Raw genomic sequence first — 25,845 nt, 5'->3', positions numbered from 1 at the left:
TCCGTCGGTGGGGAGCCGTCCATTATAATTCCGCCTGCCGGGGTAAGGCCGCTCCTGCATCTCATGGACCCGGGTCCGCAGCGGCACGTCCTCTCTCAGTGCCCCTGCCCTGTGCCCTGGCCCCGCCTGGCCTGTGCCCCGCCTGGATCTGCAGGCTGTGCCTGCCCCTGCCTGCCTCCCAGCACCGCCTCTGGGCCCCCACTGTGTGCCTGCCGGCCAAGGCGGTTCCAGAGGCCACCTGCTCCTTGAGGGGTTCTGTGCTGCCTGATGGAGAGGTTTGGGGCTCTGCTACCTGCCTCTGTAGCCATGAAATGTGAGGGGCTCTTCACGCACAAGCCTCGGCCCTGGTGGAGAGGAAAAGGTCAAAACGTGAGAAGGTGGGGTGCCTGGTAACAGAGGGGGCCCCCTCACCCTGCCCCCAATCCTGGGAGGAGGTGAGAGGCATGGGGCGGCTGGCCAGGGCGCCGGGGGCTCAGTCCTCTGCTCCGAGAGTGGGGGTAGGTGAGGGCTCTGGGTTTGTTTGCACTGTGTTCTTGCTGCAAAGCTTAAAAGAAAAGTCCAGTTCTGGCTTGGGTCTTCCATTTGCATCTATTTATTATTTGACTTAGTGTTTTTCAGACCCTGACATAGGGTTCTTTGGGGGTTTTTATGTCAGTGAATAGACCTGCTACGTCTGGAGGCCCCAGAAAGCGCCTTCGACCTGCTGTGGAATGTCACTTTAAGTGCTGCCACCACATCTAAGCTTACTCAGCATTTCTAGGAATTAGGTTATTAGCCTTCTGCCAAGCGAAGTAAAAAGCTGCCCTCCCAGGGCACCCCTGCTATGATGTGGCCTCACACCACGTCACAGGTGTACTGGTTCACGTTTCTCATTCCCAGAAGCTGTAAATGCACCGGGGATGTAGATTTATCAGAAAAATCATGCCTTTGTTTTTACCAGCTCTTCCCAGGCAGTATTTTTTCCTAGAGGAATTTAAATTATGTAAGGACAGCGTACATTTTTACAGACTCCATAGAGATTTAGTTAGAAAATCCACCAGACGTCTTCATGTGGACTTTACTTTTTAATGTAATTCCATGTTTTTTTATTGAGGAAGTAAAATTGGTGTCATGTGATTTGCATTTTTAAAGGCAAAGACCCTTCTAATCTAAAAGGTCATCTTTTATGTGTCAGATCTGGAAAATAAGGAAACGCTGAACTTTTATAGGACGTCAGGTGGATCGCAACCCCCAAAGCAGCAAGTAGTTTCTGTCGCCTTTGTTTTGTTTCCGCCTAAATTCTGCAGGGTTGGGTTCACTGCGCCACGCGTCTGTGTGTGTGTGTGTGTGTGTGTGTGTGTGTGTGTGTGTGTATGCACACATGTGTGGCTGTGCCACGCCTGCCAGAGGCTGACTGCGGCCCGTGTGCTGACCACCAGCAGAGCAGGGCTGGCCTGCCTTGGCAGAGGGCTGATAACCAGCAGGTCCCAGCCCAGGGCGAGCTGCAGAGTGTCTGCACAGACTGTGGGCTCTGGGGGGCGGGGGAGGGGCTTGCCCGTGCAGCTCCTCGGAGGGCACCTGTAAGACCGGCAGGCAGCTCCCGGGACGTGCGGGGCGGGGCGGGGCTCCGGGGCATCTAGAAGCCAGTGAGTGATCAGATGAAGCCCAGTTGATGAGCTAATAGCTCCCAGTCCTGCAGAAGTCACCAGATCTCAGGGAGGAATAAACAGGGCAGCACTGTGTCAGATTCAGTTCCAGTTCCTACTCTCTGAAGGGTGCGTTTCCTTCCTGGTGTGTCACTTACTTATTTATTTATTTTTAAATTCCTCCAGTTGCTCGTCGGGACTTTGGCCTCTGTGAGTGGAGTGCTGACCCTCGGGCCTCCGGGGACACTGGGGAACAGCTACCTGGGACGAGGCCGCCAGACTGGACGCGGGAGAAAGCGGCAGTTTGTGCAGATTGTTTCCCACAACCAGGGACACTGCGGTCGAGAAAATGGACGTGATTGACACAGGGGTTTCTGGTCGTGGTGAATAAACACGGCGCATGTGCTGTCTAGCTCAGGGGTCAGCGCTCACTTCAGTGGCTTTGTATTAGAGGGATATTATTCTCAGCATGTGCTCACAACAACTTGTAAGGAAAATCTTGGTTTGTTCTCAATATTCAAGAGGCGAAGCTGAAACTCAGAAGTTAGGTGACTTGCTTGAGCTAAAAGAGACCAGAGTGCCTGCTTTGGCTACGACCCTGAGCTCTGGAGTCTGACCCTCAGACTGGGCTTTGCCATGGGAGGCTCTGGACCCTCCTCATTCTCTTACAGACTCACTTTACTCACCTGGAGAAGGGGGATAATAATAATAGTACCTCGTGGGGTGGTTGTGCTCCACAGTGTCCTGCGGTGTCTAGCACATGCTTGGTGCTAAGTTCATGTTGGTTACAATATTATTATTACTTTGATACCTCAAACTGCTTCCCTGTAAAGAAATTTATGGACTGTAAAATGTCTACTGCACTATGAACACTGGGCAAATATTTGAACATGTGGGTTAAAGAATCATTTGGTTTTTATCCTAGACTATGTCCTGAATAATTTTTCCAAATGCAATTAGGCCTTCGTCTTAGTAGGCAGAGCATTATTCTGCCCTCAGCCACCCCCACTCGCGCCCCCTGCCAGCTGGCCCGGCAGAGCCAGGCACCAGCGGGAGACGCAGCCGGCTCTGGGCAGCCCAGCGGGGAAGCCAGTGTGTGCTTCTGGGGAGCTCTCTGGGGCTGGACGGGCTCCCCCGCTGTTTGCCAGCCAAACATCAGCTGGAGGAATCCCAGGCCGGAGGCCACACGGGGGTTTCTAAACAGGACAGAGGACACGTTAAGGGTGGACCTGCTTCCAGGGGCTCGGCCGAGCCGCAGCTCCATGCAGCTCCCTTCCCCAGGGACGCATGCGGGCGGAGAGGCCATTGGAGAGTAAGGTTAGAGGGCAGGTCCTGAGCACATGCCCCAACGGGAAGCAGTTTTACGCTCCATCTGCGTCTCCAGGCACTGGGCCAACCACTTACTGGGCAAACACCCATTGGTGCCAGGGCCTCTGTGGCTTCCGGCGCCGGCTTTTGGAGGCAGGTACCCGGATCCTCGGCTTGCAGCTCAGGGGTCATTCTGTACCTACACCGGGGGTCTGGGGCTGTGTCTTAGTGGGACTGGGTGACAGTGATTTACAGGCTGCTGACTGGGGTGCCCCTCCTTGCTGGCTTGCTGTTCTCCTCTCTCACAGCCAGTTATTCTCAGCCACAGATTTCTTTCCTCTGAACTTAATTTATTAGAGCTGTTTTGAGGAAGTCACTGGGCAGGGGTGGCCAATGTGAAGTAGTAAAGGCAGGAAGGGGGCAGGTGGCTCTCTGTCTCCGGGGATGCGGGCAGGGCTGCTCGCCTCAGATCAGCCCTGTCGCAGGCCTCTGCCTGCCCTGGAGCCCCCCAGCCCCTGCCCTGTGCCCGGGCAATCCTGCTCTTCCTCAGCTGGCTGGCCCACAGGGGAGCGGTCAGACCGACGCGGCTAAGGGTCTGTGTGCTGCCTGGGAAGTAGAGGTGGCACTCATCCCACACCTTGGGGGACTACAGGCTGTCACAGTGCCAGAGACCTTTGAGCCACAAGAGGCCCCTGAAGTGAGCCCCACCTGTCCCGAGGAAAGGGGGTTGTCTGCAGGTGGTCACGCTTTGTGCCCTGTGAGCCGAAGCCACGCCTGGTGCTGGCTGGGCAGGGGAGCTGTGCCAGGGGCAGACTTAGAGGCTGGCTTGGCTCTGTTGGCAACCTGCTGCTGGAGCTCCATCTGGTAGGGAGGCAGTGGGCGGCTGGGCTAAGTGTGCACACTCCCTGCAGCTGCACCCTGAGACCCACAGGGAGGGCCAGGGGGTGGGAGCCGAGGTGGCTGGACAGGCAGGGGGCCACACGGACAGGGGGCCGGCTGCAGGGCCAGGCTCAGCACATGCCGCGGGTCAGAGGCTGGGGCTGGGAGGGGGCTGGGCGCTGCGTTCCCCACTGGCTCTCACCCTGGGCGTGGGTCTCAGCACGCCCAACCTGGGCTGCTGGGTGTCTGCCTCCTGCCTTTCCGTCTGGGCTCCTGGAAGAAGCCCCCATGAGACACCTCAGTGGGCCACTTATTTACCACTCAAAGGTGCTAATGAGGACTTCATCGGGCCTGGTTTACGGGGAGTTGAGGCCAGGAGACCAGGGGTCTTGCGGGTTACCGAGTCGGCATCCGGCCCACCAAGGAGAGCCAGTCCCTGACCCGGGAAGCCTGCTCGCAGGGGCCGGGAGGGAGTTCACTTCCAGTGGGAGTGAGGAGCAGGAGAGGGACGCCAAGTTCAAGGTTCAAAGCCCCTGTCAGGTGGTCAATGACCAGTCGGTGAACAGGAAGGGCTGAGTTAGAAACTGCTAGCGGGTCGTGCCCTCCCAGTGGTGCCCCACCGGTGTCAGGGGCCGGAGAGGCCAGCTGTGCTGCTCGCCTGCCTCACTCCCTCACCAGCCTTCCCTCGACTGTGGGACGGTGGTTCGGGCAAGGGGTGGATGAGCTGAAACCTCCCAGATGCAAACCCACTTACCTGGCGTGTGCTCTAGAGGCCACCCAGGCGGGTTTTGTTAATGTCTGCAACTCTGTTGAAAGTTGATGGGGCGTAGAATGGGTGCCCATTCCCCACGTGTGACAGGTGGACGGCCTCCACGGACTTCTCGGCTTCATGAGAAATTCTCACAGGACAGCTCTTACTTTGAGAGGCTGTGGGGCTGGGGGCAGAAGCCCAGGGCCTCAAAGCAAGGCCCGCAGCCCCTCTCTCCCTCCTGCCAGGCCCATGGACACGACACGGATCGCAGTTGTGGGGGCAGGCGTGGCGGGGCTCGCGACCGCCATGTGCATCCCCCACTTGGTCCCGCGATGCTCCATTACGGTCATTTCAGACAAGTCCAGTCCTGGTACCACGAGCGACGTGGCCGCCGGCATGCTCATCCCACATGCTTATCCAGGTGAGAGCGGGATCTTAGCTCCTGTCGGATACGAAAGATATTATATAAAGCAGCGTGAATGGGATTCTGTTGATGAGCTACATGTGTGTGTGGAAGTGTGAAGTCTGCAGCTAACATCTCACTGGCCCATCTGTTAGGAAGAGCTCAGACCGGCCGCAGAACAAAAACCGCCCCCACATCTCAGCAGCTCAAAAGCAAAGGTTTATTTCTTGCTCACGCTACGTGTTGACTGAGCGTCAGCAAGTGCCACCTCCGGGGACCTGAGCTGGCGGGGCTGCTGCCGTCCGGAGCGCCTCCGCGTCTGTGCCCGGGGAGGAGAGCGTGGGGGTCTCGCGCACCGACCGGAGGCTCGGGCCGGGAGGCGGCGCTGCTGCTTCTGACCACGGCTCTTTCTCCCATCATCCCCGCTGTGCGGCCAGCTGCCTTCCTCAGCCGGGATCTGGCCTCTGCTCAGAAGTTAAGAACCTTCAAGGGCCATTTTTCTTACTACCCCAGCCGTGGGGCCCATTCCCTGCCCTGATCCCTACCCCTGTGGCCCCAAAAGCCCACCTTCCAGATGGTCCATATGTCAGATTTGCACTGATTGGCCGATTTCCGCTCTGACAGTCAATCATTACATGAATAGACACAGACATCGTGTGTCCACGTTCAAAACCGGTCTCCGTAGAGCCTCCGGCCTAGTGGGCCCCTCATCTAGTTGTCGCTCCCTTTGTTTTCCCAGCTTCTAGGAAAGGGCTTGTCTGAAGTCCACTCATCACCATTTTTCCCCCTGCCTCTCTCCACGATTTCAGACACGCCCCTTCCGCAGCAGAAGCAGTGGTTCAGAGACACCTTCGCGCACCTGTTTGCGATCGCCAACTCTGCCGAGGCCGGAGAGGCCGGGGTCCACCTGGTGTCCGGGTAGGAGGGGAAACCTGGAGTTACTGTGGACCTCAGGGGGATTTAACAGACTTCAGAGTCCAGCGTAGAATCCTAGGAGTGTCCCCTGCCAGCAGGGCTGAGCTTGTGTGGGAGGATTTAGAACATTTTAGGTCTTACTCTAAAGAACTCAAGAAAGACAGTTACAGTATTATTAGATTTTTAACAATAAACGACCATTACAGGCTCTCCTCACAAATACTATGTTGAGTTTCCCCAGGGATGAGGACTGGTTTGTGAATATGGCTAATAAAACATCTAGTAGGAAAACCCTCACTAACGTTATTGCGGGTCACATGGCGGATGGAAAGCAAACAGGTGTGACGCAGGAATGGGTGCAACGTATAGGGACATCCTGTCGACTCGGTGTCCTTGGAGAGCGAGAGGTCCCAAAGGAGTACATTTTGTGAGTCACAGAAGTTGCCCTTTGAAGTGCCATTTAGGAAAAAATATTTCTCAAGTGGTTAGCCTGCTTTTATTAGATTCTTCATCTCTGATTTCAGGAGACACGCATAATTCAGTGCAAAAAATTTTTAAATCCTTTTTAATGTTTCTACCACAAACTAGTGCTTAAAATGTGACACTAACTCTCTACATCATCGTAAGCAGAGATCACTGACCACTTCATCATTTTAAATTAATGTTTTAAATTTATGACATCACACATATCCTAGGTGATAACAGTCATGCCGTACAGCCTTCTGCCGAGCAGAAGGAGGCAAACGCCTTTACTGAGTTCTCAAAACTGCTGCGTCGTCTGTAGTTTTAAGAAGCTGTCCACTCTCCTCTTCTGCCATCAGGCCGTCTGCTGACATGTTCTGCTCATGAGAGCACCTGCGTCGTCAGGCGGACGTCCACCCTTCCCCGTCCCTCCCTCACCTCTGCGAACACCCAGTGATGCTGACGTCCTCATTTCCCACAGTCCCTACCCAAGTAGCAACTCTTCCTTCTTTACTTGCTGAAGTTGGACTGATACTATAACTATCTCCAAAGGCAGGTGATGAGCCACATAGAAAAATTGTTCTCAATGATTTATGGCTACATTTTGTCTTTGTCTAAAAACAAAGTGACCCAGCCTAATTCATAAACTTTGGCTCTAAGCAATTTTTGGAAACAGTTGTGTCCAAAATTCAAATGTCCTTTCAAGAGTAACTCTTTGTCACCACAGAGGATATTAAAAAGAACGTACTTCAAGCTATTCTCAATGACAGTTGTTTATTTCATTCAGGAGAATGATTTTTGTCCTACTTGCTTCCAAAAAGGATTTGAATCAGTCAAGCAATGACAAGGGCAGAAATATCTATGTGTTCTTGGCTGAGCATACAGCCTTTTCACCTATTTATTCCTCCAAAATTATTTATTCAGCATTTTGCAGTATCAGGACTGTCCCAGGTGTTAGGGAGACAGAAACGAGCAGTTTAGTACATACTGCCTGGCATATAGTAAGTGCTCAACAAAGATGTGTTGAGTGAATGTTTACGACAGACAGACACGGTCCTGCCCTCAGGTGGCTTCTGGTCTGCAGGGAATGCCTGCAAGCTGAGGAGCGCAGGTGGGGCAGGAGTTACCAGGGAAAAAGAGTGCAGGGTGCTGTGGGGCTTATGTCTGGGGACAGATTCAGGAGTTACGGGAAGCCACCTGGAAGGAAGTGATGCTGCAACGGAGACCAGCCGGGCGAGTGTGGGTCAGGCGGGTGACGTCGTGGAGGTGAAGGGCACAGGGACAGGGTCAAGGGCACGGGAGGCAGCACCCCAGTTGAGGGGGCAGTGCAGGCATGGGTCTGAGTCTGGGCGGCCGTGCTGTGTCGGCGGGACTGAACGAGTCCAGGGTCGTGCGGGGCGGAGGGTTTTACATGGTGAAGTAGCCGAGCATGTTTGCGTTTCAAGAATGTTCTGCCTGTAGTGGAGACAGAGATGATGGCGGCATGGGTTAGGGGCAGGGAGAGGGCTGGAAAGCAGAATTCGAGAAATGCTTCAGAGGACATTTACTGGGACTTGACAGCTGGTGGCACGTGGGGGCGAGAGTGGAGAGTCACGGGTGATTCTCGGGCCTCTGGTGTCAGCACCCGCGTAGAACGGGCCCCATTTTCTGGGCTGGATAAGACTGGGGAAGGGGTCCGGGAGAGTGTGTGTGGGGTTAATGGGTGAGACGTGGCGGTGGGCTCAGCCCATGGGGAGCAGGCAACGCGGGTCCAGGTCTGGTCCTGGAGCTCGGGAGAGGGAAGGGGGTCAGAGAGGCAGGCAGCCTTCCAAGGGTCTGGCCTGTAGGTGTTGGTGATGGTGCGGAAGAGGGCAGCCCAGCTCAGGGAGAGTGTGCACAGTGAGACAGCAGAGGTGTGGCACGCAGCCCCGCAGCAGACACTGGTGCGGCCACAGGGGCTGCTTTGAAGGGGTTGCTGAGGGACACACGTCCTGGGAAGCCATGAGTGCGTCGTTAGCGACCGTGTGCAGCCCTCGGATGTTCCCAGCTGCAGCTCTGATTGGCGGCAGGTCTTCCTATGTGAGAACAGCCCAGTACTTACGAAGGCGCGCGTATGCCTAGCAGCCACTCATAGCCCTACTACGGGCTCCTTGTTAACAGCCACCAGTGTCCCCATCTCAGCCGCACCATCCAGGTCCCCACGCTGGGAACAGGGCTTCCCCTGACGCCCCCGGGCTTTTTGTCTAGAGATACAAGAGATGACCTGCAACGTAACTCACAATTCACACCCTCTGAACACCCAACATTGCTCATTCCAATTTAGATGTTTTGTTGAGAATTGAGGCCAACCTTTACAATGTTGACAGTTTGTTTACAATTTAAGCATTATAAAAACCAAAAAAATCTGTCCTCAGTAATGCACAGTCACGAGTGAATAAAGAAAATCTGGGCAAGACTTTTTAGAAAGAGAATTAAATGTAATCTTTAAAAGATGCACTATTTTTATCTATTTATTTATTTTTATTAAGGTATCATTGATAAACAATCTTATGAAGGTTTCACATGAGCAATGTTTTGGTTACTAGATTCCCCCTATTATCAAGTCCCCCCCACATACCCCATTGCAGTCACTGTCCATCAGCATAATAAGATGCTGTAGAGTCGCTACTTGACTTCTCTGTGCTGTACTGCCTTCCCCGTGCCCCCCACCCCCTACATTATGTGAAGATGCCCTATTTTTAAATGTCTTAGTCCCCCAGTCATGACCATTTTAAATTTACCTACTGAGCTATCTGAACCCCAGAGAACAGAATAGATCTTTTCCTCTCTGTGTATTGGCAGTCTGTTTTTTAAATGCTTTAGAGATTGTCGCATGGGGTTCACTAGAAATGGGTTTCTAGGAAATGTTTCAGGAAATTTTCAGGAAATGTCCCTCCTAATGTTTGAGTTGGCAGATATTTCGGAGCATTGCTGCTGAAGAAGTGCCATTCTGGGCCGACGTGGTTCTGGGATTTCGGAAGATGACCGAGGCTGAGCTGACGAAGTTCCCCCAGCATGCGTCTGGCCATGCTTTTACGACCCTGAAGTGTGAAGGCCCCACCTACCTCCCCTGGCTGGAGAAAAGGTCAGTTGGAAGGGCTCTTTGCTGCTTCCTTTATCCGTCACAGACACCCACAGGCTCACAGCTGTTCAGAGCACCTGCTGAGAACCCCCCGGGCCCCTCACAGCCCTTCTGCACCGTGCTTTGTTGCTCTCGGACGGCTAGGGTTTTATAAAGCCATCAAAGACTGTCTGTGTCCCGAGGAGGGAGTCCCACCATGCAGGCAGTGACTTGCCCATCATTCACTTCTAGGGGTGATCACGCTGTGGTCCCCTCCCCCAGGACAGCCGCTCGCTGAATGGTACCCAGTCCCCTCACCTAGAACATGGAACGTCTGGAGAATATGTTTACAGCTATTTGGATGAGAGTTCTTAGGCTTATTACAAATCATTTTTTTTCCTTACTAGTGATAAAGGACATAGCTTCACTATTTTCTTTGTTATATGTAAGACCTCTAAAACTGAGGGCTTATCTAAAGTAGGTAATTGCTTCATCACCAAGTTTAGCCTAAAATACCTTGAACTTGCATTTTGACTTGGTGGTCAGGGTTTTGTGTTTCCGTCACCCAGGAAACATACTGAGAGAATTCTTTCACTGAATCTGGAAACTGCAAGTGTGTTGAGGGCCGTGAAACGTCGGCCCTTTCAAATCCCCAAATCTGTGCATTGGTAGGTGGACGGCAGCGCTGGGAGTCACTATGTAAATGTTGGAGGAGTGACTTGGGGAGGCCCTAAGTGGCAACAATGATCTGGTCCCAGACGTAGGATAATTGATTCATGTCAGTCATCAATTCTACATTTCTTTGTGAAACACCTGTATATAGCTGGCATTGTCCTAGAAGCTGGTTGGAAAGGATAAAACATGATCACTTTTCTTAAGGAATGTATAGCCTACTGGGGTGATGGTGTGTGTGCATACATGTGTGGTCGTGTGCGTGTGTGGCAACTAACAATCACAGTCACACATGTGATGGGGCCGTGCGCAGACTCCGAGGGCGGATTGGGAGAGGAAGGAGCTTGGGTGTGTGAGGCTCATGTCGGGAGCATGGTGACGTACGTGGGTAGCTTTATAAGCTCTCTTCTCCCTTTCACCTCCTAGCAACTGATGCGGGACATTTTACTGGGTATAGTTCCAGTTTCCTAAAGCTGCCCTCCCAGGCCTGGTTCCCTGGCCCCTAAAGCAGTCTGTTTGCTGGCTTGGACCTGTTCATGACAGCTGACAGGTGAGCAGTCGGCTGTCACCCGACGGCGTTGCCATCCCAGCAGGTCACCATCCTCTCTGAGTGGTACTCTGAATGTGCAGCATTCATTTTGTCCTTACGTATAAAAATTATTGAAAAATATTTTATAAAAAATGGAAAATCAGAAGTGATTGGAAGATATATTGCTATTGGTTTGAGGTTGAGGTGTCGTATATTTTGTCTTAAATTCAGATAAGGGGAAGTTACGAGACGTGCCCGAAGGGGCAGAGCTTCCCTGTTAATATGCTACATAATGTTTTCTGATCATGATAAAAGAATGGAAGAACATGTACAAACTGTTGGCTGCACAAATGAGCTGTTGTTGGGAAGTCCTATAATGTTCGGTGCTTGTACTTCGCTGGGGCTGAAGGCTCATCGCACCCCCAGGCTGCCGTCTGGCCTTGGTGCTCAGGAAGGTGCACAGCGACCCGGCTGGAGCCCACGGGCTTGGGCAGAACAGGGAGAGGCGGGTGCAGGAGCGCGTGGCCATGGCTGCCCTCCTCACAGAGACCGCAGAGGGCCCCAAGGCTCCCCACGCAGATGGCCAGGGCGGGGCAGGGACAGCGGAGGACAGACACGGACACGGAAGCGTCCTTCTCCTTGTCATTGTCTCTCTGTCTTCTTTATGCGTTTAGGAGTAGCTCGTGGGCACGGTGCACCATCATTCCTACACGTCACTGCACGTATTTCCTAGGAGCGATGATGTCGCTTTATACAGACACGGTGTTCACAGATGCTACACAGCAGTGTGTGGCCCTTATTTGTGTTTGGCCCCATCAGGCCCCGTTAGGGCCTCAGTGTATCTCTCGGGCCGCGATCCAGTCCGTGAGTACACGTGGCATTGAGTCTTCGTGTCCCTTTAGTCCCTAGTCGTCTTTGCCTTTCACAGCCTTTACGGCTTCGGATGGCGCCGGCCAGGTGTTCCGCAGAACGCCCCTCCGTTGGGGTTTGTCTGAGGTTTCCTCCTGGCCAGACTGAGGTCACGTATTTTTGGTGGAACTCAGGTGGGAGGCCGGGTCCTCATAACCTCGAGTAGGAGGCTCATGGCCCCAGTCTGTCCCGTGTGGTGGTGTCCACGCCGAGCGCCTGGCACATCTGCTGTGCCCTGCGTGGAGTCACTATCACCCCTTTGTGATCACCGGCTGCTGATAGACCTCGAGGCTCTGTGAGCGCCCTGTGCCCGTGGACCCCTCACCCCCGGGTTTAGTGCCCGCTGGTGATCTCCGCCCGGGTCATCACTCCAGGGCTTGGTGAGGGGGTTTTCCAGCTGCTGCACCTGCTCTCAGCTTTGGGGAAGAGCTGTTCCTTCTCCTGTGTTTACTTATTCAATTGTTTATTTATATCAGTGTGGACTCGCGGGTTCCTATTTTATTCAGTAGATTAGAATCTATTTATTTTGATGCCCAAATTGTCCAAGATTTGGCCTGTGGGAGACCCTCTGAGCTGCTCTTGTGTCTGTATTCTTCTTTTTTCTTTTTAGCCCTTGCTTACTTTGGGGCACCACAGGATGCCACCCACCCCAGTTTGGAGAAGAAAAACACTTTCTTTCCATCCACGTTCCCCTCCATCTTTTCCTTAATATAAATCCAAGCCGATGCGCAGTTGGAACTTATGGATTCAGTGCGGAAACAAGCTGCCTTTACTCCTTCTCCCTCTGCCTGCCTCTGTCCCCTGACGTCTCCCTCTGTTGGAACCTGTAGGCCTTATTCAGATTTTGCCAGTTGTCCCAATAACATGCTTTAGAGCCGAAGAAAATTCAGGATCATATGTTGCAAATATATACATATATATATTTAAAGTATCTATTTATATTCAATGAACATATATTTAATGCATATATATATTCACTAGAAGCAAGAGACTAGGTTCAGCCCATATTGTAAGGGAGGAAACTAGGCTTCAGCCTTGAAGGAAGTGGTTTCAAATAATTTGTGGATGTACTTTTAGAACACTCTCATTGGCCTGCTGAGTTCAAGTTGTTTACATCCTGGCCACATGCAAAATATACATATATAGTTTTCAAAAGGTCTGTTATAAGTGATGTTAGGTACAGCTACATTAAGGCTCACAGAGAAGCAGTGGGTTTTTTTCTGTGAATCTATATGCATAGTATTATTTGCTAAGTGAAATTTTAAATTTGTTTTTTTTCTCATTTGCCAGTAGACTGAAAATAGTTAATTTTCTGGCCACTGTTAATAAGGTGTCATGCTTTAGGCTTGAAGCAAGGATTAACTTTTAAATGGACCATGCCTGACAGTACACGCATACAGCGACAGCCGCACACCGCCAGCCCCCCTCAGGGTTCTTGGCCTGGTCCACATCTTTGGCAATGGCTTCCTGACTCTTCACCATCTCTTCCCTCTGCTCCCTGTCCTCACAACGGTAACTCAAAAACTCAGTGTCGTTTTCCTCATTCTAACAGACTTTAAACTGTAGATCCCAGCTGACACCGGCCCTTCCTAGAGGCAGACGGGGGCCGGGCTCCACGCAGAGCTTCTGAGAAACAGGAGGCAGAGGCTCCCCAGCTCTGCTCCCCAGCCCTGCGCAGGCCTCAGTCTCACCCGTTCTCTTTGAATTGGGTGCCCCAGGCCCTGGCTCTGCCCTCCAACGAGGAATATCCTGCCAGCCTGGGAGAGAGCTGGGGAAGGGCCTCCCTCCACCCTTCTGGCTGGGACCCAGATCCCAAGGCGGTGAGGTGGGCAGAGAGGCACCTCCGCCTTCCCCCGGACCCTCACGTGCCTTCTCGCCCCAAAGCATCTCAGCTCCTCAGCAGAGAGTCTGTATTTGCTTAACTCAGAGAACTGTTTGGGTGATACTTCCTGAATGCAGGTACGAGCCATGTAAGTGTTAACAAGGAGGGTTAAAATGCCTACCTTTGGCGAGATGGAACGCACTTACAGATTTTAAATGACACAAAGAGTTTTTTTCTCCAGTTTCTATTCATCAGGTTCCAAAACAAGCCAGCCTGTGGATTCCGGGTGCACGAGGTTCTAGGGCACTGTCTTGGCGCTGTGCATGCCTGGTTCTGTCCCTGCTGGACTGCACCCCTTTCCTGCTGTGACCTCCACTCCCAGGTCTCCCTCCTGAAACCGCCCTACTCCCCAGAGCTGCAGAGACGGTCCCATCCCTCTGCACCGGTGCCCACCAGGCCTGTCCTTCCCTGGGCCCTCTGCACCAGAATCCCTTGACCCACTAGTGCCGCCCAGGGTTCCTCCCTCACATGGCTCAGGCCGTGACGGGGATGGGATGGGGTGCAGTGCAGGAATTCCTCTGGACCCAAGAGAAGGGATGGGCTGAGGGGGCTTCCCTTTGCTCCTGGGAGATAGATTGTGTGTGTGTGTGTGTGTGTGTGTGTGTGTGTGTGTGTGTGTGTGTGTGTAAAGAAGTGCTTTGTGGAGCCCCAGTCCTCCTCGGGGGCACAGCTGCTCCATCTCCCCCTTGCTGAAACCCCCAGGGAGCATGGGATGCGCCCTGAAGACAGCCCTGCCCCCCCCACCGTATGCATGGGTCCGGCTGGTGAGGCCCAGCAGAGGGCTGGCTGCAAGCTGGGTGAGAGTGGGTGCCCTGGGCTCTAGGTGACGGCCATAGGGCACTGGCTGCGGCTCTTTAGTGAGCATGCTTCTTGGGCCGCCAGTCCCCCATTTCCTCCTGGGGGGCCAGGGCAGTGGCAGCTCCCCCTGTGGAGTGTGAAGTCCTGCTCGGGTGCAGGGAGCCCCAGGGAGAATGTCCTCAGGCTTCTTCCAGGCCCAGCCCCACCGCTGCAAGCCTCCAGGGTTGATGACTCCTACGGTTGCAAAAACCCTGTCACCCGTCTGACGTCCAGCTTCCAAGCACAGCCGCCTCTGCACCTGGCGCCGTCCTGATCCGTTGCCCTTGGCAGATACAGTGGTGCCTGGGTATCACCACATGGTCGCATCGCAACAGCGCAAGGATGACCATCCCTGGGCACCTTCAGTAAGGCTGCTCCTGGGGTGCCAGGCCTGGGTCCCTCCCAGCCAGTGGCAGGGCTGCAGACAGCCCGTCCGCGGCGACAGTTTGGGTCTGTGGGTAAGGCTGGATGGCATCAGGAGCTCAACCCTCCAGTGCCTTGGAACAGAAAAGCGGGGTGCTTGCACTCGTTGAATTCTTACACAATCTTCATAAAAAACTCCACGAGCTCCATGCTCCTACTGCGAGTTTATTGTGGAGGAAAGAGATTCAGTGAGTTTAAGAAATCTGCTCAAATCCCAAAGCAGAAAATTCCCTTATTTCTCTGAGAATAATTCTGAGCTCTGATTAGGATGGTTGGGGCACAGAACATAATGTTTAAATATTGGCACATGAAGTCCACAATCTATTAAAAGCAAAACCAAGATACTCTTCCAATAATGATCAACTTAAAACAGTTTTAAAATCCAAATATCCTTCTTAGAGGCTATGAAACATAATCAAGTGCACAGGATGCTCAGTGCGCAGGGCAGCCCGCTCACGTGCGAGATACCAGGGCTGCGCCGTCCGCGAGCCTGGCCCAGCGCTGGGCCTGCTTCACTTGCAGAGAAAGCCTGCGAGCATCGTGGGGGCTGGGCACCCACCGCCCCAGACTTTGTCCAGATGTGCTCTCGTTTCATTTCCCCAGTGAGCCTGTGAAGTCATATTATCTCCAAATTATGGGTGGGAGATTAAAGCTCACAGGAATTGAGTGACCTGCCCGAGGTCATATGACCAGTGAAGGGCAGAGCTCTCCTTTTTCTAAATGTCTTTTCTTTATGTTCACCGTCTGAAAGGTTGTGTCAGTCGGTGTGGCTGCACAGTCCCGAGCTCCTCTTTCTTCTGTGCCAGTGTTACGGGGGAATAAAAGCTTTACCTTTAAGAACACTCATCTAGTATTATATACTGGAAGAACGTAACTTAAGCTCCCAGATCGTGTATTTCACTGAGAAAGCTGGAAACCTGGGACCATAAAATTTATTTGCTGCATTCAATACTTTTAACTTCTACAAACTAATTTACTTAGGAGCAAACCAAGCCCCAGGCTCAGTCTCCTCTTTCACCACTTTTGGTGACGCTGAAAGGTCGTCCGCTGGCCTCATAGGCCCCGTGGCCCTGCAGCGCCGGCGTGGGCCGCGGTCTCTCCTTGGGCCCCCTTGTCCCAGGGAGGCAGCGCCGTCTCCCTGGAGTCTGGGACAACAAGGAGGCCGGGCAGAGTCGAGGTGCCGGCGCTGCGGCTCGGTCTCTGGCACGTGGGGCGCTGCTCACAGCCTCCGGCAGCAAGTTATGTAGGCTCTGGAAGTTTCTGTCCCTCCGCTGCCTTCGCATGAAGCCGCTCTCTGCCTGACCTGGAAGGCAGATGGTGCTCTGAACAGCGTGACCTCCTGCTTTGTCAGGGGCGGGAGGGTGTGAGCTCTCTGCCTGCAGGCCTGGTGGCAGCCCCTCCCGGGCCCGCCGGGGAGCAGCTTGGAGTGCATTTGGAGAGGCAGGTGCCCTTTGTATTTGTCAGGGTTCTGCAGAGAGACAGACCGGAGAGCATAATCACACTGATGCTGATAAATGAATGCATATGCAGATATGATGTATGTATGAGATAATATTTTTATAGAGAGGTTTATTATAAGGAATTGGTTCCCACAATCACAGAGGCTAAGTCCCACCATCTGCAAGTCGCATTGGCAAGCGGGAGGCCAGGTGGAGCTGTGGCCCGGCTGGAAGCCGGCTCGGGACCAGGAAGAGCCAGTGCTTTAGTCTGAGTGTGAAGGCGGAAAACAGCTGGTGTCCAAGGCAGTCCGGCAGGAGGAGGGTCAGCCCGTCCGAGTCAAGCTTCCAGCCGATTCGAGGAGGCCCGCGCACATTAGGGAGGGTGGTCTCTTTTACTCACTCCACCATTTAAATGTTAATCTCATCCAAAAACACCCTCACAGAAACATCCAGAATATTGTTTGGCCAACTATCTGGGCACCCCAAGTCTCGGTCAAGTCAACACATAAAACTCACCATTGTATATGCAAACCAGGATTTCATGCTGTCTTCAGGACTGACCAATGCTTGTGTCAAGTCAGCTAGGTCATGGGCACTGGGCTGGGATATAGTTGTAGTAAGAAGCATTCAGCATAGATAAGAAATTGATAACTTATTGATATCAATCCCCTACAATTTATTGCGCTTACTGTCATACCCATTACTGCATGTGCACTTTGCAGCTATGGCCTGAGGCAGGCAAGGGAGGGGTCACCCCCATGACAGATGAAGAGACTGAGGGTCAGAGAGGTGAGGTGAGTTGGCCGTGACCTCAAGGTGAAAGTGGGGCAGAACTGGGACATAAACCCCTACTCTTTGATCGCACATTGCCTCTCATTTGGAACTTATTTGTTCTGCTGAGTGGTCGCACTTCTGTCCCAGGCCCAGTTGTCAGCCCTTGAGGAAGGGCGCTGTGCCCCACAGTGGGGCCCTCTTTGCAGCGTCCTGTGCTCAGGCCTTCAGCCTCGTCTGTAGAGCAGAGTTGCCGACGGCCTTTTTCTCATGTCACATGTCCTACGCTCTACAGGTGGCCTGTGAGTGAGTATAGGACCCGGGAGGCCATGCATTCCGGAGACAGAGTTGGGAGGTGCATAGTGATGGCCACACGACACTGTGAATGTGTTGGCATTAATGGCATTGAATTGTATTCCTAAAAATGGTCAAAATAGTGAATTTTGACCCATTTCTTTTTGTTATTGATAAACTTGGACCAAAAAGTCATGACCAACTGCACCTATCATCTTGTCCATCAGCTACCCCTGTTTGTGTTCCTGAGGCAGACACGGGGGGTGCAGTGGGGGGCATGTGGCCCCGGCCCCATCACCCAGTGCAGAGGCCACAGTGACACGGAGGGACGTGCACATGTTAACAGTGTAAGATGGAGTGTCTAAGGCAGGAAGTTTTGGTGCCAGATAAATGACAAACAAGAAATGCCTGGATGTTCAAAATGCCAGATAAACCTGGTGTTTACTCAGCATCCAGTATGATTTGGGAACTCAGCAAAGAATGAGAAGAGCAGGTGTATAATCCCTTCGTTTTGGAGTCTTGAAACAGGTTTTTACTGAGGTTCAGCAGGAGGAATGACCCACCTGCAAGGACGCAAGGCAGCTGGGCCAGCATCCGGCCAGGGGGTCCCTAGGCTCACTCAGGTCTTCTGTTCTCCGCAGGATAAAAAAAGATGGGGGCCGGATCCTCATGCGACAAATAGGAAGCCTGTGGGAGCTCCATCCGTCCTTCGACGTCGTGGTCAACTGTTCAGGCCTGGGAAGCAGGCAGCTTGCGGGAGACTCGAAGATTTTCCCCGTGCGGGGCCAGGTGCTCAAAGTGCAGGCCCCCTGGGTCAAGCACTTCATCCGCGACGGGAGTGGGCTGACGTATATTTACCCTGGGGCGGCCAGTGTGACCCTGGGTGGGACCAGGCAAGAAGGAGATTGGAATCTGTCCCCAGACGCAGAGATTAGCAGAGATATTCTTGCCCGATGCTGTGCTCTTGAGCCCTCCCTGCGCGGAGCCTTCGACATTAGGGAGAAGGTGGGCTTGAGGCCCTCCAGGCCAGGCGTGCGGCTGCAGAAAGAGCTTCTAGTCCGGGATGGCCAGAGGCTGCCTGTGGTCCACCACTATGGCCATGGGGCTGGGGGCTTCTCTGTGCACTGGGGCACTGCTCTGGAGGCCGCCAGGCTGGTGAGTGAGTGTGTCCAAGTCCTAAGGAACCCCACTCCCAAGTCCCAGCTGTAGGTGACATGAAACGACAGCAGAGGGTCCCAGCCACCACTGATCAAAATATAGTTTAAGTACCAGAACAGATTCTAACGACTTTAATTAGACGTGTCTTTGTTTTCAAAATTTAGAAAGAGGCAATATGTCTCAGTAGGTTTAGACTAGTACTAATCTAATCTGGCACTAACCTAGAACTAGATTTAAGTCTAGTACTAATGACATAGGGCGTAAGGCTCCACTGTTTGTTAAATCGTATAGAGTAAGATTCCTGTTAGATCTGGTGTTCAAGGACCTGTGCCAATTTACACACTGGAAGCTGGAAGCTGTCGGGCTTCTGGCATCTCTTGGCTCCTAAATCCACAGGAGATCAGCCATGGAAAACTCTCAGCTCGTTGTCAGTGCCAAGCCGCCGAGATGCGGGAGGGCTACAGCCTAGTGAGCAGGTAACCCCTCCAAAACCCTGCAGGGTGATCATGCAGTGCAGGCCGGCGACGGTTAGTGTTAGACAAAAGCACGATCCCGTTAGGACCAGTGGCAACCTCTTTCTCCCGCCCGCTGGTACACTGATGCTTCAAAAAGGGACGAAGCACCTGTGGACGCAGTGCCATCTTAAGGGCTCTCTGGGCTCAGCCGTAAGGGTCACGCTCTCTGTTACCCAAGTGATTGACAGCAGCGTGCTGCGTGGAGGGCGTTTTTGAAGGTTGAATGGCATTGGCAGCTGGGGAGCCAATTTGCTAATTAAGTTGGAGCAATCATTCTGAAGGAAATACAACCAAAGGGTTTCCTGGAAGCTGTTAAAAAGTATCGGGGAGGAGGGGTAATGTGCCTCGTGATAAGATGAGTTTGGGAATCGCTGCATTGAGTAACCCTCCTGGCTTCTGGGCTGAGGCCTGCTCGGCGCCCTCTCTCCGTCCGCGGGCTGTGCGTGCTCAGAGCAGCGACCTGAGCCCGTGGCAAGGGAGGCGCCGCTTACGAGGCATGGAGACTTTGGAGAAATAGGTGCAATTTTCGTTGTGCATTTTGGGGGAAATGGCATGCGTTTAGGAAACCAAGTTCTATTTTGGACGTCCTGGGGTTGGCCATGAAGATGGGCAGAGGAGCCCCCGGCGCAGCGCTGTTCCTTCTGCTCCGTCCATTGAGCTTCTGCATGTGGCTTGTTTGAAGAGGACGCTCGGCCGGCAGGGGAGCTGCCGCAGGTGCCGGGGGACTGGGTCTCCATCTTCCTTCGCCGTGTTCTTCAGTTTAATCAAGTGTGGGTTCTTTTCTGTTGATGTCCACCAGGGGGTGGTATTGTATAAAACTCAGATATATTGATACATTTAGAAAAGTCTAGAAATAAAAAATGGATACCAGGTATGTGGAGTGAGTGTGATTCTTTTGAGGGTTTGGAGTTGATGTGCCCCAAACACAATCGTTCTGTTCAAAGTATTGTAGAAATGTTCTAGCTTAGGTAGACTGAAAATACATGTGCATGCGTGCACTCCTCACGTAGACGGTGAGAAATAACGTCATTTTAACAGAGAAATAAACTTTTTAATGGTTAAACGAAAATGGAGAATGGCGCTCCAAGCAGGCGTTTCCCAGCGCTTCTCCAGCAGTGTTAAGGGCGCTGTCTGTGCCCACAGTTTAAACCTGCCCCACCCTCTGCCTGTTGGCCGTTTGCTACTGTAGTTTCACTCTGCATTTTGTACTTCTAACACCCAACATCACAGGACTGCGAGATGGGAGCTTCCTGAGACAGCTGCGTGCCCCTGTTTCATGTCCACTAATTGCTGCATCTCTGTGCCCAGTGGCTCTCACGGGTTCACTCATTACGGTCAGTAGCTGCCAGCCTGGGCAGCACTTTAGAATCACCTGGGAAGTCGTGAGAAAATGCTAATGTCCATGTCTGCTTTATTAAATTAGAATCTTTGTGGGGCACGCAGGACCCCAGCATCGGGGTCTGTTCAGAGCTGCCCCTGGGGTTCTAACTGGCTACCGGGGCTGAGAAGCGCTGAGTGCTGTCCCCCCTCTCCTCCTGCGCTTCTCTGCTCCCAGACTGCGTTTTCCCTCCTTCCTCGCTGTGGGGGGTGTGCCCACAGAGGCCGTGTGTCCCGAGGGCCTTCTGGGCAAGGCAGCCTGTGGAGTTAGCTGTCTCCCAAGTGGGCATCACCCTGCCAGCTGTAGGCCGGCTGCCCAGAGTCAGCTGTCTGTCTGAAAGACGAGAGGCTGAATATACAGATGGACCACGGCCAGACCATGTACAAATAGAGAACTCTGACCCATGACCTGCAGCAACCTGCCCAGGAAACCAGCCTCCTTACCTGTAATAACCGGCCAGGGGTCTGCCTGCCAGAGGCTGGACCTGCAGGAAGCCAGACTGACATGTCTAGTGATGACCCAGCGAGCTGAACAATCCCTTCCGGAGCAGCTGGCCCCAAATGGCCAGGGCTGGACTAGTAACAGGCAGCTTCCCTAATTTCTGTCCCATTTCCAACTTAGGACCAACTAGAAAAAGCCAGTATGCATCCTGATCAACCGCAGGATGCCCTGCGTCCAGTCAGCCCCCTGGAACATCCCCATGCCCACAGCCTCCAGTCGGGGCACCCCTGGTCTGCTCTTTTCTCCAGGGTGAGGCGGCCGTCCCTGCTGCCTGCTGTGGAGGGATGGTGGCGACTCCCTTGCTACAGAGGCTCTGCATAGGTGGCCGTCGCTTCTCTCACGTGGCTGGTCTTTATTTCCGCCAAGATTTCCTGTTTATGTACGTCGATGTCTTCTCTGGGGGACTCTGCTAAGGCCTGAGAATGGGCTGTATTTTCTCCTGCTTTCTATCACAGTCCATGTAAATTTTTTCTGAACATGGAGGACAGCGGTTTTCTTTTTTAACTCCTGCTTTCAGGCATCTGGCATCGTGGCTGAGCTCAGAGGGACGCGGCGGCTTGGAGGGCACGTGCCACAGGCACAGAGCTTCTTCAGCAGACGGAGGTTATGCACACGCTTTTAGGGTTTTATTCACCCGGGAAGAAAAGTGAAACAGAAAGGCCACAGCCCAGCAGCACACGGTTGTTTAGTAGAAAGGCTGTTTCTAAAAGTGACATGTTTTCTTCCTTTTATTAAACAGATGCATTCAAACCAGTTAGTTTTGAACCAGTTTTTCTCAATCTAGTAAGATTAGAGAAAAGGAAGAAATGGTCATGGGATCTGTGTCCTCTGGGAGCCATAGTTCTGGGAAGCATGCACTCAACAGTATGTTTTCTTGATTCCTCTCATCTTTCTTCTGAAGGGTGTGAATGGTGGAGACGCATTTGAAACCTGTTTCCTCTGGGTACCATTTGCTCAGGAAAAGCTGACTGAGATGTTTTAAGTGGTCCTTTTTCTTCTTGAGAAATTTCAGCAGGTTGCTCCCAGGCCTGGGGGCTTTATCACCCTAAGTGACTTTGCAGCCCATGAATCAGCCCCAAGTAGCCAGAGGGAACGAGTCAAGCAGATCCCTGGAAGAAAGTAACCAATGTTTCTTCAGTTATTAGCAGAACGACTGACTTCCATCTGCTCCGGGCACCTGCCCAGCTGGCCTGCAGCCACGTTACCCACAGTCCTCCACTCAGAGCCGATCAGCCGGAGTCACAGTGTCACCCCCTTACGTGCTCTGCAGTATCAGCCCAGCCCCCAGCCCTCCATGCATCTTCGTGCCCTGCTCCCATGCAGTTTCGGGTGGTTTGCTGCCCTGCCTAGGCCCCTTCCTGGGGGGTCTGCTCAGGCCTGGACGTCCACTTCCTGGGCAGTATCCCTGTGCCCAGCTCTCTGGCCACAGTTCATGGGTCCGAGGAAGCTCCCAGTCAGGTTTAGGTTCAGTTGCAAGTAACATCAAGTTCCCAAATAGTTGCTTCAACGATATGGTGTTCTTACTGTTGTATGAGTCGCCATACCAGTTGGCCATAACTCAACTTTTTTGTATTTCTCTGTCACATAAAAGAAGCCCGGATGCGGGCAGTGCAGGACTGGCGTGGGGACTCGGTCAGTGGCCCCGGCCCCCACTACTTGCTCTGCCATCTCAGAGGTGCTGCTCGTGCTCCCGGTTCCAAGACGGCGTCAGAGCTCTGGTCCTCAGAGCATCACGTCCTCCCCGCGGAACCGTCCCCGGAGACTCGCAACAGTATAAGCAAAGGTGCTATGTCGTTGCACAGGATTCAGCCTCAGGCCTGTGCCGAGGCTCAAGGGAGGCTGAGAATGTGGTCTTCTGGCTTGGTGACAGTGTGAAGTCGAGGCTCTGCTAAACCATCAAACCATAAATCAGGTCAAGTCGGTCAGATTCTTAAGAATTTATATGAAGGGATTTAAAACTGCTTCCTGGGGATGGCAGGCTCTGGAGACGTGTGCACTCGGCCTGGAGTCCAGGTTGCTCAGGGTTCTACAGACGAAGCCAGGAAGGGAGGGGGCAGTCGAGGGCAGAGAGGGAAGCCCCCGGGGGGCCACTCGCATCTGGGGAGGCATCCGCCTGAGCTCAGCTCCCGACCCAGCGCCGCTTCTCACGCGGCCTGGCTGGACAGTACATTCTGCATTCCTCAGAAACCTCACATTTTAAAAAACTGCTTTTAAACAGATATGTATTAAAGAGAGAAAAGAAATGGAAGCTGGAGAGTTTTAGATTCCCCCCAAGGGAATTATTTTTCCTGTAGCAATTTCAATAATAAGGATACTTTTTATAGCTACAAGTGTAAAATCTAAACATCCTGGAGCGAATCCAGCATCTGGTGACGCCCAGCTTGTGATTAAACATCTTGCCCTTTCTTTTCTTATCACCAACAGGGGGCAGTTTGTATGTCTTTATATCCTTTCCTTCTCTATCGTTGTTGTCATGCATTGTTAGGACAAACGAAGTCAAAACTACCCAAATAAGGCTTGTGATGCTCGGGCAATAGTTTTTTCTTGTATCAGTATGATCTCTTGAATATGTTATTAGTTTCTTGTCAAAATCTTGTTATAACCCATGGAGTCCTTGGTAATGCAGAGAGATGTATGCTCTTTAATTACTAGAATTGAATTATGGCCAGTTTGCGTGGCAAACACTCACATACTGTAGGAATAATGCCTGTATATAGTTTCCTGCCCATGGATTCCATGGGGAAATATTTTATCATAATCTCCCTTTTCCCTTGAGCCTATTTAAGTAGATTCTCTCCTTTCAACCAAAACTGCTCGTTTAAGTCAGTTTATGAAAATCAAGGGGGTTCCTGGGGTGGGAAGCATATTTCAGCAATCTGCTAGACCGTGGGACAGCAAACTGCTGATAGGAACCAAATAGCAAATACTTCAGGCTTTGGGGGCCGTATAGTTTCTGTTGCAACCACTCAGCCCTCAACTCTGCCACCTGTAGCCTGAGAGCAGTGAGATAATGTGTAAACACACGGTCATGGCTGTGTTCCAATAAAACTTTATTTACAAACATAGGCAGAGGGCCAGATTTGGCCCAAGGGCTGCAGTTTGCTCTGCGCTAGACCATAACCTCCATGTGGGCAGAGACACACTCAACTCATTTACTACTTATGCCCAACTCCACATATCAAGTCTGGTCCTCCATCAACATCTGTTGAATGATGGGGCGAGCCAACTGTCAGTGTGATCTCAATGAACAGACTATCCCTGCTTAAATTTGAAAAAACTAGCAAGCCTCATTCAACAAGCTCTGTTGTTAGCTTTCTGATTGATTTTCCTTAAAAACTGAAAAATCTATCTACTACTAAAATCTCACAGCTTGAGTATGCCTCAGAGAAAGCATCCGTGGCCGGATTGTCTAAGCAGCTAGAAGGAACAGGATGGAGAGAATTTTCTTAGGAGCATTATGTCAGTCGTCCATCCAGGCCTGCACACCCCACTGGCATGACCCCACCAAGCTGGGACCGCGGAGGAGCACAAGGGGTCAGCTTACAGCTGCGTCTCCCCCCTGCCTCTGTGGCCTCTGCAGCCTCTGGGACTGTGTGCCTGAGATCTGGCTCCTTCTATGAGAGGAGCAAGATAATTGATAAAAACACCGGGCCTGTGTCGGGAAACTGCACTGGCCAGGGGGCCTTCTGGGAAGCTTGGTGCCTCATCTCAGCTCCGCTCTTCCCATGCCGACCCTTGCAGCCTGCTGCCCACCTGTCCCACTGACACTTCCAGGTGGAGGATGCTGCACCTGACCGCTTTGACAACCGAAAAAGAGGCACAATGCCTGGTGGGCCTCTCTGGGCTTGGGAGACAATGTGTTCCTCATTTGGGTGTGCTGCTCTGGCCCATTCACGCAGCGCCCTGACAAGCTGCTAGTTCTGACTTGGCCCAGAACAGGAGCAGGCTCGGCAGCGGATCCAGGCTGCGTGCAGCTCTGCCACCTGAGCCATGGGGCCGAGTCACCATGTGAGCTGAGGTGCCCGGTGCCCCCGGCTGCCCTCTGATCCATCACGTGGCAGAGTTGAGCCGCACCCATCATCAGATGGAAGTGGGGTGTGTGTGGCTGGGTCCAGACAGGTCCAAAGACACAGTAAGTAAAGAAGTGGCCCAAATCCCCGTGGCTCCCACCCCGGCCACACTGCCTTTTCTTTCCCAGCCTGACCCACGGCCCCGCTGGGACCTCCTCTGATCAGTGGGAGAGAAGACTCGGGCCTGGTGTACAGACGGCTCTGCACGTATGCAGGCACCACTGAAAGTGGGCAGCCACACACTGCAGCCCCTGCCTGGCACGCCCCTGGAGAAGGGAAACCTGGGGGCAGGACTTGGGGCCAGGCACCCAGCTTGGCAGGAAAGGCCAGCTGTGTGATTGTGTGCTGGTTCCCGGGCTGTGGCCAGTGGCTGGGTGGCACGGCCAGGGACGTGGAGGATTGTGATTGGAAAATGGGTGACAAAGAAGTCTGGGAAGAGGGTGTGGACAGACCTCTCCAAATGGGCAAAACACCTGAAGATATTTGTGTTTCATGTGACTTCTCACCAGAAGGCGGCCTGAGCTGAGGAGGATCCTAAGGCCTGCATTGATGGCATGGCCTGTTCTACGGATGCCCACCCGCCTCTTTCCTCAGCCACCCTGTCACTGCCCAGTGAGCTCGAGGGGGCAGCGGGGAGCTCTGCATGGGCTGAGCAGCGGGGACGCCCACTCAGCGAGGCCAGCCTGGCTACGGCTGCGGCCGGGCATCCAGTCCTCCAGCAGCAGGGACGGTCAGCCAGCACCTGGGGGCAGGTGGGTCCCACTGGCCTGCTTCTGTCACAGAAGGCGCACATTTTGTTCTCACTAGAAGAGACACTGGCTCTGGCTATGCACTCGCCTTCCCTGAGCACATGCTTCTGCCAGGACTGCCATCTGTGGCTTGCGGAACACTTTATCCTCCGTCATGCAGCCCACGCAGCGCTGCTTCTGAGCAAGGAGCTCGCTTCTCTGCAAAGAAGGGTGGCAGCGGCCCCGCTGATGGAGCTCCCTGTTCCCGAGGCCCCCACCGTCCCGAAGCAGCTGGTCCAACGGAACAGTGGAATGGC

General features: G+C 53.0%; 1 protein-coding gene across 4 annotated transcripts; it reads left to right on the top strand.

Annotated features, from left to right (window-relative positions):
- The first annotated feature begins 3,004 nt into the window (after positions 1-3,004).
- On the top strand, positions 3,005-19,723 carry DDO (D-aspartate oxidase). 4 transcript variants are annotated; one of them, XM_036902963.2, is made up of 5 exons: positions 3,005-3,090; positions 4,809-4,984; positions 5,776-5,884; positions 9,270-9,446; positions 17,820-19,723. In XM_036902963.2, exons 2-5 carry the CDS (start codon positions 4,813-4,815, stop codon positions 18,385-18,387), a joined length of 1,026 nt encoding a protein of 341 aa, XP_036758858.2. In that variant the 5' UTR covers positions 3,005-3,090; positions 4,809-4,812; the 3' UTR covers positions 18,388-19,723. The 4 variants fall into 4 exon arrangements, with proteins under 4 accessions (XP_036758858.2, XP_036758861.2, XP_036758860.2 ...); XM_036902966.2 differs by having other exon boundaries at positions 3,028-3,090; positions 9,277-9,446; XM_036902965.2 differs by lacking the exon at positions 3,005-3,090 and adding an exon at positions 3,661-3,797 and having other exon boundaries at positions 9,277-9,446.
- The last annotated feature ends 6,122 nt before the right edge of the window (positions 19,724-25,845 follow it).

This window comes from Manis pentadactyla, chromosome 12 (genome assembly GCF_030020395.1).
Source record: "Manis pentadactyla isolate mManPen7 chromosome 12, mManPen7.hap1, whole genome shotgun sequence".
Classification (NCBI taxonomy): domain Eukaryota; kingdom Metazoa; phylum Chordata; class Mammalia; order Pholidota; family Manidae; genus Manis; species Manis pentadactyla.
The sequence above is the reverse complement of the archived record's forward strand: the minus strand, read 5'-3'. Positions and strand labels throughout refer to the sequence as shown.

What these genes read in the sequence shown, in the direction of transcription:
- DDO (XM_036902963.2), top strand. Translation starts at nt 4,813, where the DNA reads ATGGACACGACACGGATCGCAGTTGTGGGGGCAGGCGTGGCGGGGCTC. An exon ending in CATCCCACATGCTTATCCAG is followed by an intron (nt 4,985 to 5,775) that starts GTGAGAGCGGGA and finishes CCACGATTTCAG; the next exon opens with ACACGCCCCTTCCGCAGCAG. An exon ending in GGGGTCCACCTGGTGTCCGG is followed by an intron (nt 5,885 to 9,269) that starts GTAGGAGGGGAA and finishes CTAATGTTTGAG; the next exon opens with TTGGCAGATATTTCGGAGCA.